Below are 11,113 nucleotides of genomic sequence, written 5' to 3'. Positions count from 1 at the left end.
TTTTTTGAACCTGATAACCCACAATTTGATGCAGAAAGTCCATAGGCTTCACTAGCTACACTTGCCATGAGACAGCCTCTCACTCTCCTTCTCTCCCTCGAGTTTCTGCATTTGGGTATTTCCAAAATATTTTCCACATTCCAGCAAAATTAATTGCTGGGGTGGGGGATGGGGGAATAGCAAAAGTCAGTCTGCAAAAGTTTGTGCAAAACTAACTTGGAATGCCTCATTATCTGCATCCAGAATCTAACTCTGAAAGTCACACTTACCCAACCAGAATAGAAAAATAATACCAAATGGCATATATGTCATTGCCACAAAGTGACAATAAACAGTAAATGCTTGAATCAAATGATTCCTCAATAACCCAAGCACTGCCAATTACTTGGATAAAAAAAATTCCTAATAATCCATAGAGCTGGAATAAAGCATTTTTGAGAGGAGAAAAAAGAAAATAGGGTTTTTTTTTTATTACTGTCATAGCTCTTTCTCTTCCTGTGCTTGATGCCGTGTGTGTGTGTGCACGCAGGTACATGCCTGTGTGTGTCACATATTAGTTCTGGATATTAAGTTTACAATTCAGGATTAGTTTCTTACCTAAAGAAAAGTAATGAGGATATTTCACTGTTGAGGGGCTTTTTGAATACATCCAGAGAAGCAGTTCCAATAGGAAATTAGGTGGCAAGTCACTTGAATTTTTAGTGATTAGAGGAAAAACATAACTTGTACGCAAACTTACATGAAACCTTATAAGTCACTCCATGTGTCTTTAAAGAAAAAAAACTATAAATCCCAATTTTTTTTTTTAACATGAAAAATTACATCATTGGCTAAGAATTATTAAGAAATTAATGGAGAAAGTCTTGTAAAAAAGTAACCCATGCCTAGGATTCATGTGGTGTCTTTTGACAAGGGGATTGAAATTAGTTGAAACACCTAAAAATTACCGTCAAAAGTCTTCAGTAAACACATTTTTACATCATGGATGTTTTTAACCTCCTGACTCTTATCTGTTTGTGTTCTTTAAAGCAATGTCAGGGTCAGAGATGGAGATTGGTAGATGAGTTGTAGTATTACATCAAACAGAGCCTACATAAACATATACACTGCTTTCACTTCATTGATGTCCCATGGCCTGCACAAAAGCATCGCCTTGTTGATTGATACTGCCCTCACTTATCACAACCTGTTGTGACGTATGTTCATTACATGGACATAAATGAAATATGAAGGGACTGATTTTTATGGGTCTACCTCTTGTTCAGAAGAATGTCTGCTCCCTAAGCCTGCTTCAGCAGGGGTTTGGGTTTCCTCAGTTTGATAGCAAGGCAAAAAGTCTGGGCTGTCATTTAGAGCTGACCTGCAATCATAAAGGGAATGATATAAACCCACCTTCAAAACATAATCTATGGATTTTGGAGGTTTGTGTTTTGTTGTTGTTGTTTTGTTTGTTTGTTTATCTTTTGTTTATCTTTCTTACAGGGTAAACAGAAAAAAAACCCTGGCTTCTAAAAGGCTGCCAGTTGTTAGGAATTGCCTGGGCAGCTCAGATACTGCCAGCTGCCTGACAGCAAGGAAAAATATGCCAAAGACCTAAAAACATGATGGTGCTTTGGAAGAATGAGTTTCTTGTGAAACTAATGGAAGTTTTGTGACATAGGCCTGTGTGCCAGGCAAGGACTGTGTTCTCACAGTAAGCATCTTCCTTCATCTGGTGACTAAAAAATGAGGGTGATGAGTTCAAAAATTCTTTTAAAAAACATTTCACAAATAGCACTAAAAGCTATTATCTCTTAGTTCACATCTTTTTTTTTTTTTTTTTTTTTTAAGACAGAAAACCTGCAGGAAGGACTGTGGCATTCACTCTGGAGTACAGTCATTTCAGGAGCCAGTAGCTTATGTTAAGCGGTCGGTAGTAGAAGGAGCCTCAATTCTGTTCATACAAAGCTATCACAGCAGAGGCACATACACAGATAGGTGAATATTCATTCACATATATACACATATACAAATGCATACGAGGTCTTTGAGTCTTTCTCATTTTACAACTGGGTCTACTTTTAATTTGTAATCTTTTCCCAAGTTTCTTCATGACTTTGCATCATTTTCTTTTTCTCTTTGAGGGAGAAAAGAAGGCATATTTCTGTATATGTTTTACTTCACATGGAACGGTAAGAAAATTGTGATTTTCTAAGGCAGATGTACTAGAAAAAAATACAAATGAAAGGGGGGGAAATAAGCATTAGAGCTTTAAATGTTTAACTGTGATATTCTACAGAAATTGTCATACCCTATGTTTTCAGCCAAAATTTGCTCCTAGTCAGACATGTGAAGTCCACAGAATTGTTTCAAAATCTGTAAAATTAGTTTTGTTTAAAATGCTTAAAAATACTAGTGAGTCTTAAGGGTTGCCAACTTCTACATATCCCACTAGAGATCCCTAAAACAACATGAATTAAAAAAAAAGTAGTAAAATGGGATGAACTAGTTAAGTGAATATGTCTCAGGTTGTGAAAGTTTGTAACAAATGAGAATATTTTTAAGAACTTAGTTATGAATATAGGCAGATATAGGCGGTTAAAACTTCACTACATTATAAATAAAACCTTTGGCATAGATACCAGAAAACAGAGTGAATAACAGAACATTAAATGATGTTCTGCAGTTCTGCTTCACTTTCTCTCACACACGTGATGTATTTACAAAAGAGAATTAAACGCAAAAAACCCCACCCCAAACAAAAATCATGCCACATTAGATGACTTAATGGTGGAACCTGCTATTTCAAGCTCAGTACATACTGCAGATATCAGGACAAAAATCATCTGTCCAGCACAGAGAAGTTTGAATACTTCTGCTTTTATTGTAGTGACAAGTGTTGCACACAAAGGAGGAAAGGCAAAATTTTCCTCCCGCACCCCCCGGGTGATATGTGAGGAGATGGAGAGGGTAACAGGACAGACAGAAAATCAGAGATCTCATTTATTCCTGGACCGTTTGGACGGTGCATGTTTTGAGGACTGATCCTCCTCTGGCCCAAGCAGCAGCAGCAGGGAGCCCCGAAGCGGGTGATGGCTCCAGCACCCCCACCCCCACCCCCCAAGGGCTGCTACGTGCCTGTGTGCAGCGGGCACAGGGTCCCGGTGGCTTTACTACCCTTGGGGCCTCCTCTCTGGTATGTCAGTGTCCTCCTAACCTGCAGCCACATGACGAAAATTAAACAAGGGTTTGTTGCAGTGGAAATATGAAGTCAGGTGCCTCAGTTTCAATGGGATTCCCTCCCACTCTTACCCCCCTCCTCATCCCCTCCCCCCCCCTTTTTTTTTTAACATTTACATCAAAAACAGGAGAGTGGAGACATTCGTGAGGGACAAAAGCGGAGGGGGCACCCCCCCCATCCATTCCCCTCTGCCCCCTTCCCCCCCCTCTCTTCGCCACATTTTTCCTTGTGGACCGTGCTAGGGCGGAGAGGTGGGGGCAGAGAAGAAAAGCATTCCTGCATGTCTGGAGGAAAGAAAAAAGATAAAGGGGGAAAGTGAAAGGGGAGGGGAAGAGTGGCCAGGGCCTCGGACCGCCGGTGCAATGATGCTTCCACAGTCCTCCCGGTAATAGTTAACTCGGGGTTAAAGATTAATAGCCCGGCAAAGCACTGTATAAATGGCCCGGGCGAGCCGAATGTACGTGAAGCGCCCTGGGGCTCCTCCGCCGGCCGAGCCGCCCCCTCGCCGCGGTGCCCCCGCGCCATGAGCCGCCTGCGGTGGCTGCTGTCACTGCTGCTGCCGCCCCTGCTGCTGGCGCCGCCGCTGGGCCCTCGCCCGGCCGCCGGGGCGGCCCCGCCGCCGCTGCGCTGCGCCCCCTGCCCCCCACAGCAGCTGGCGCTCTGCCCCCCCGTGCCGCCCGCCTGCCCGGAGCCCGCCCGGCCGCCCGGCTGCGGCTGCTGCCAGACCTGCGCCCTGGGGCCGGGCCAGCCCTGCGGGGTCTACACGGCGCGCTGCCGGCAGGGGCTGCGCTGCCACGGCCCCCCCGGGGACCCCCGGCCGCTCTCCGCCCTGCTGCGGGGACAGGGGACCTGCCTGCCCGCCGGCGAGGCGGCTGGGGCGCGCACGGCCGAGCCCGCAGGTACGGCGCGGGGGGCGGGGGGCGCGGGGCCGCGGGTGGTGCGGGGGCCGGGGCAGCGCGGGCGGCGGGGCGGGAGCTGCGCCCCCGCCGGAGCTGCGGGGGGCCCGGGCAAAGGGGCGGCTCGGGCATGTGGTGCTGGGTGACCGGCAGGCACTTCGGCAGCCTTATCTCGCTGCTTTACTTCTATTTTACCTCTTCTAAGGGGACTTCTGCAGTGTCCTTTCACCGGTTTGCTGCTTCTGTTTCACTGCCTCTTGAATAACTTCTTCAGTGTTACTTCACTATTTTACTTCTTCAGGAACTTCCTCAGTGTTATTTCACTATTTTACCTCTTCCGTGTTTTTTTTTCACTATTTTACTTCTATTTTACTTCTTCAGGAACTTCTAGAGTGTTACTTCACTATTTTACTTCTTATTGTTTTTATTATTGTTGCTGTCATCATCATCATGACTGCTGTGTGCATGCAGTGGTGATGAAGGTAGCTCGGTAGCTTTACAAAAATGATGGTTGACCCAATGTAACAATGGCCATTGGTGGCAGTAAGTGGAGTCCCGATTGCACTTGGGAGGGGGAGAACAGTGGCTGAGCTGAGTGTTTAATCCTCCTGCAGTTAAGAAAGTCTAGTATTTGACTTGATGTTGTTATTGCCTTGGGTTTTTTCTTTCCCTCCTCAATTTTCCACCCCATTTTTTTCTTATCCATTACCAAGAGAAAAGCAGGTGGGTTTTAGGCCATTGGATGATTGGTAACAGCCTTGATCCAACAACTTAGACACATGTCAAACTTCTATCCCATGATGAGTCCCTGCCATTCTGCTGCTCCCAGCAGGAGAGCTCACATGCACCGAGGTGGGCACTGGCGGGCGGCCCATCAGCAGCCAGAGCCAGACGGCTTTGGCCAGTCCCCTGTTATTGCATCCGCTGCAGGACACTGTGGGCTACCGCTGGCTCCTGTGAATTGCTATCCCTTCCTATATGTCAGGCAAGCCATGGAACAAAGTATAGGATGCCACGGGGTCAGGTCTGGAGCAGTTCCTCTCCTGAGTAAAAGCTGAAACACATGCTGGAAAAAAAAATAATAATTCCAAATTGATGCCAAGTTTCACTCCAGTCTTTCCTCATTTAGCAAAGTCTCTACAACTCACTGTGGTCAAGAAAGTTTTTTCACTTCTAACAGACTGGCTGCAGCATCATCTTTGGGATTAGACTGATTTCAAAGGATCATAAAAAACCCAACTTATTAGAGAATAGCTAAAGTGTCCTCCTGTTAATTTATGACAAAAGTTTGATTTCCTGTGCTGCACATGTAATTTATTATTCCTGCAAGAGCTACTGTAATGTATCTGTCTTAAGAGATTACTTTGTTGTTGTTTGTTCTGATTTTTCTTTACCTTTTTAACTTGGAGAAATAAATGCAAAAGTTCACTGAAGATGTTCACCTTTACCATTATTCTTTTCCAGACTCTATGGAACCTGATGATATGTCTTTGGAAAGCGCTGAAATGACACAGGATCAGCTGCTGAACTATCAGCTGATGTCTCTCATAAGCCAGGACAAGCCCATTCCCTGGAATGCCATCACTGCATATGAAAACATGAAAGCAAAGAGACTATCTGAACTCAAGAAATGGAAAGAGCAGGTGGGTTTTCTTTGCAAACCTTTCAGAGACAATTTCAGCAGATGTCATTGATTCAGAATACAAAATGAAAATGTGCATGACATTCTAGCAGTGACACTGGGATGTCAGTATTTTGGGTAGCCAGCAAAGAGACTTTTGGACTGCCTTCATCAGATGCTTGAGGAACAGCAATCCTGAAAACAAACCAAAAAAACCCTCAATATGGCAGGACCGATAAAAACAGGTGTGCATCAGATATGTCCTACATGGACTCCATGCAGAGGCTGAAACTTTATCTGCATTTACTATCAGATTATTGCTTAATTTCCATGAGCTCATTTTAGAATCTTGGACTCCTTGCATGTTTTAGTTAAAAAATAAAAGGGATTTGTCACTGGGTCCCATGCTCAGTGAAATAAAAGGGAATCCTTACATACAGTTATTGGTGAAACACCAATGCAAACCAAAATGTGTTTCTTTGTGATCACAAGGTAACACTATTAAGTAGATGCATATAAAAAGACAAAGCTTAGCAATTAAAGCGTTTACCCTCGACACTGCAAAATCACAGTGGGTGACAGGGGTGTGGAGCCTTTGCAAGCAGGTCCGTGTTCCACTTGAGGGCACCAGAGAACCACAGTTTGGCCAGTCCCAGGCCGCCAGCACACCCACAGCTCGGAGCTAAGCTGGAGGGGCACTGAAGCCCAGTTTCATAATGGTCACAGGCAAAATAGGAAAAAAAAAAAAAAAAAAAAAAGGCAAAAACCTTCTAACCACCACTCCACCCTAGGAAGTCTCATTCCACATCCAGAACAGGACTTAATCATGGATTTAGTTTGAGCTATTATACATAAGAGCTGTTAGCTCCAGTTGCAATTTTTAGGCTTCTGCTTTTCTGCCCCAGAGCCACAGATAAGCCCATTGACTTGCACAGGACCGCTTATTTGAGGGGCTGACACGGGGAGGTCCTGCAAAAGCAGAGGGTGTGATTATTTTCACTGTAAATTTGTTCTCCTCCTCCATCACTCGCTAAGTACTGTTCATGCATGGCAGTTGTGACTTCAAAAAAAAACAGTGAGCAATTTGTGAAAATAGTGACTGTTGCAAGCAGTTCTTCACCCCCAGTTCCAGTCACTTTGAGTTTGGGTCCCCGAGCCACAGGAGTGCTCTCTCTTCTGCTTTGGCAACAGCTCTGTCCTGTACAAAAGATAACAAACATTCAGATGTTTGTTCTTGCACCATGTATATATGTCTTGCACCTATTCTCCATACATCAACAGAGCACAGGGCCATGGCAACCCAGAAAACGTGGCTAGTCTCACGTACACCAGCCTCCTAACGTGCAGCTCCCCATAATAGGAGAGATTGTACCCTCTGAGCAGTCATGTGTTTACTTAGTACAGGTTAAATTTCCTTGTGTGGCAATTTAAGGACTTAAATCCTCATGTTTCTGAGGACAGAAAATACCTCAAAGAATAAAAACAAAGGCCTAAATGCGACACCAGAGTTTTCTGGCTCTGCTCCTACTGAAGCAAGTAAAAACTACATGCAAAGCAGCCTGGTGCAGATTATATGACTAATAAGTATTTTCAGCTTTTTGCTAGCTTTATACTGATGACTTTTTGTTTAGCTGGTTTCTTTGTGATTTGGGGATTGACAACCTTTGTGTGGTCTTTCTGCAGGGACCTTGTCAGAAGGAGCTCTACAGAGCCCTGTATAAACTGGCAAAGGCTCAGCAGAGAAGTGGAGGGGAGATTTACAAATTCTACTTGCCCAACTGCAACAAGAATGGATTTTACCACAGCAAACAGGTACGTGCCTTTTCCCCTGTCTGCTCACAGCAGTGCTGTGACTATCCTGACACAGCCAACCCTTTCACAACCCTCTGCTCCCAAACTCACCATTTTACAGCTGCTGGAAAAGCAGGTTGTGAAAACAGGGATACTCAGTAGTGGGAGCAGATGGTTTGTCCTTCTTCTCTTAAAAGTGAGCCACATGCTGTGGGCTGACAGCAATGGAGGCAGGAGGCTTTTCCATTCACAGAACAGGTGCACGAAAGACCTTCTCCAAAATCTTTTAACCCTATCTGCTTCCAGCCCGAATCGAACTCCATATACATGATGTGTTTAACATATTCCCAGTTGACATTAATTCATAATATCCACCATGCTGCCTGCAAAGCCCATTGAGTGTATAATAAGTGCTATGGAGAAAGGCAGCTCTCAGCTCCCAAGTGGTGAAAAACTCACAGAGGTGGTGTGAACTGTCTGGAGCAAAATTAGCCTTCTGAAAGCAGAAGAAAAATACTGATTTGTGCTGCCTATGGATTATGTTATATGCCCATTTCCATTATAGCCTCAAAAAAAAAGCCATCACAAGTTATGCTGAGAGTAATCTGCAAACCTAACTAAAGCTCCAAACCTCAAGCCACACCCTTGTAACCACCAGTCGTGCACACAAATTTAGTAGGTCTGCATAAATCTGTGTCACCGAGACTCCTTGTTTTTGGGCATGGCACCACTGTGTGACTCACAAACATTGCAAGCTGGGATCTGATCAGGCACATACAGAAATCTGTTCAACCCCCTCCCCAAGAAAAAAAAACAACACACCGTACTGTTTGCGTCCTTGTGTGAAGAGCCAGACTGTCCAGTCATTGCTCTCGCCCTACCAGCTTGTATACTCTGCCTTCCTCTGGGTTCTCATGCTGGAAGATATTGCTGTTTTATCCTGCTGTTTACCAAGCAGTGAGCAAACTGATGTAAGTCTGAAGTTGCTGTTGTGGTAGTTGAGCTTGGGTCAGGGCTCCTTAACCAAGCGTGTTGGTCAGAGGCTCTGTCAGAGCAGGGACCACTGCATTCAGAACAAGTCTGTGCATGGCAGGTCCCTACCTTCTGATCCTAGTTCTGTCCAACACCTCTGCTTGCAGTAGCTCACAGGTAATCTCCTGCTTACAGTTACTTACTGTGGGTTTTGTTTTGCTAATAATATTCTAGTGTGAAACTTCACTGGATGGAGAGACGGCTGGATGCTGGTGTGTCTATCCAAAAACTGGAAGAAGAATTCCTGGTTCCTCAGAAATGAAAGGAGACCCAGAATGCCAACAGTACGTCAACTCACAAGAATAAAACTAAACACATTCATTTACACTGAGTTTTTTGTGGGGCCTGATCCAGTCAGGAGACTTTTCGGTCAGGAGCCATTTCAGTAATGTAGTTTTGTGCATCTGATTTTTGGCATAGAAATAACCCCATAAAGTAGCTTTTTCACTGCACTGGGATAACTCAGATGCTTGAGTGACAGATAAAAGCTAGCGCAAGATCAAGTCCTACAATCTTGTATATTTTGTTTGTATAATATTATGGATACCCTCATATGTAAAGCTGTTGAATTATTTATTTCACAGTACATGTATTTTCATCTCTGTGTGTTGTTACTAATTTATATCCTCAAACATTTCATAACTTTATATGTAAATACTTAATATTATTGCTCTTAAATGTATGCATCTTATGCTGGAGTAATGTTGCTACTTAACACTTTAGGTGGCATAACTCTGTTGGGAAAAATGGCTTGTAAACTTGCATTTTTATACTATGTATTTATAGATGTAAAATGAATTTTAAAAAATAGCTTTTGTTAGAGAACATACTTAGAAACTTATTTAAAACTTGGTTTGTTTGTATATCATGTTGCTTTTGCAGCTCTGTTTCAATGTCAATCTGTTTGTTAAAAAAGAAAGTCTAACCCTTGATTATATACTGAAGCTCCTGATGCAACAGTATTTGTTTCTATTTTCCAAACGTATGCACCAGATAAACAGTAAAACACAACAGGATGTTCTGTGCCACCTTTGACAGGTGGAAGTTGTTCAGGTGTTGCCATTGTCATGTTATTTAAGATAAGCTATTAAATAACGTCTTTTAAATATTTAAATGAGATATTAAATAATGTCCGTGTCCCTTGTGTTGCGCGTGTACCCATTCGGCAGCCTGACCTCAGCAGTACAGTGCTGCAGCAGGTGGGAGCGCAGAGGAAAAGGTGCCTCTTGCAAAGCTGCCTCCTGAACTCGTGGCACTGTTTCCCTCCAACGAGTTTTCTTCTCTTGCCCCTGTCCCTTTCTCCTGTCCTCTCCAACCCCGGCCATGCTCCACAAGCCTTTGCCTTGGGCAGAGCAGCAGCCTCCACTGCAGTTCTTAAAAGGTTTTCTGGGTAGGAGGGCTGGATGCCTTTCTCCGCTTGAAGGCCCACGGCAGCAGTATTTGTGTGTTTAAAAGAGAAGGCTGAGACTAGAAAGAGTAATTTCCTGCACAGAAGTCAGAGGTTATAAAAAGGGAGGCTGTGGAAAAGCCCAGCCTGACTTTCTGCCCAAAGCAAAGAAGGTCCCCTTGGCTTGGGATGCGGTCCCCCTCCCTCCCTACATGTTCCTTCAACTTAGCGGTTGCAGAGACAAAAGAGAGAAACCAAGTGACTGCCCTTGCCGGCTTCAAGCTGGTTTTGTCCATGAAGAAACTGGTGCAGGAGTTAGCAAGTCTCAGAGGGGGAAACGGGCTGCACCAACCCTGCCTGAGAAAACAGCCTGAGAGGGCAGTGAAAACATTTTCTAAGAGCCTGGCAGGAGGGAAACAGCATCAAATCCTCCTGCCATTTGTTGGCACAAGCTTTGGGTTTTACATGGAACTGGGAAGTGGCTTGTAGAAACTGCAAAGTCAAAGGGTAGAGATTTTTGCTCTCTGTATCACGGCTCTGTGGCATCACACACCAAGGTTGCTGCAAGTATGTTGGCTGTATTTGTGTGTCAATATCAGCTGATCCACTTGGGGTCTAATAAACTGCCCTGGATTTATAGTATGGGTATACCACTGAGCTTCCTTCTAAAGTGTTTTGAGATCTTCCCAGGGAAAGCACTGGAAAAGCAGTTAATGGCATTGGTATTACAAATAACCAAGGTCTACACTCTCTGTAATGAGCTACAGCGAGATCCAGCTAAAACTGTGTTCCACCACCACACTCACTATGTCAAAATGCTTGGCAATCTTTGTATCAAAATAATGAAGCAGCAGCAAATTCGGGCAGAGCCTCGGTGTCTTTCCCAGAGTGCGGCCAGCGCTGAACAACTGTCGCACAGCATTGCCAAGGGACCATGGTGGGAAAGGAGGGGAAATCATACACTTGCAGCTCCTGCACATGCTACAGAGCACTCTGGCTGCTCTCACCCCACCGACTCTGTGTAAAGGTTGCTCTCTAAAAAGCATAAATTGACTCTTTTTGTTGGGATCATTGTATATCTATTGTTGTATATCTATATATCTGACATTTATAATTATTAATAGCATGCTCTGTCTGCAGTATAGCAATCCTGAGGAGAGCTGCTT

At 44.3% G+C, this 11,113-nt stretch overlaps 1 protein-coding gene across 1 annotated transcript; it reads left to right on the top strand.

Annotated features, from left to right (window-relative positions):
* The first annotated feature begins 3,695 nt into the window (after positions 1–3,695).
* Positions 3,696–9,677, top strand: IGFBP1 (insulin like growth factor binding protein 1). Its single transcript, XM_055806470.1, has 4 exons — positions 3,696–4,119; positions 5,581–5,759; positions 7,421–7,549; positions 8,735–9,677. The coding sequence occupies exons 1-4, from the start codon at positions 3,744–3,746 to the stop codon at positions 8,864–8,866; spliced, it is 816 nt and encodes a 271-aa protein (XP_055662445.1). The 5' UTR covers positions 3,696–3,743; the 3' UTR covers positions 8,867–9,677.
* The last annotated feature ends 1,436 nt before the right edge of the window (positions 9,678–11,113 follow it).

This window comes from Falco peregrinus, chromosome 5 (genome assembly GCF_023634155.1).
Source record: "Falco peregrinus isolate bFalPer1 chromosome 5, bFalPer1.pri, whole genome shotgun sequence".
NCBI classification, from domain to species: domain Eukaryota; kingdom Metazoa; phylum Chordata; class Aves; order Falconiformes; family Falconidae; genus Falco; species Falco peregrinus.
This window is presented reverse-complemented; position numbering and strand designations above follow the sequence as displayed.

What these genes read in the sequence shown, in the direction of transcription:
- IGFBP1 (XM_055806470.1), top strand. Translation starts at nt 3,744, where the DNA reads ATGAGCCGCCTGCGGTGGCTGCTGTCACTGCTGCTGCCGCCCCTGCTG. An exon ending in GCGCACGGCCGAGCCCGCAG is followed by an intron (nt 4,120 to 5,580) that starts GTACGGCGCGGG and finishes ATTCTTTTCCAG; the next exon opens with ACTCTATGGAACCTGATGAT. An exon ending in GATTTTACCACAGCAAACAG is followed by an intron (nt 7,550 to 8,734) that starts GTACGTGCCTTT and finishes ATAATATTCTAG; the next exon opens with TGTGAAACTTCACTGGATGG.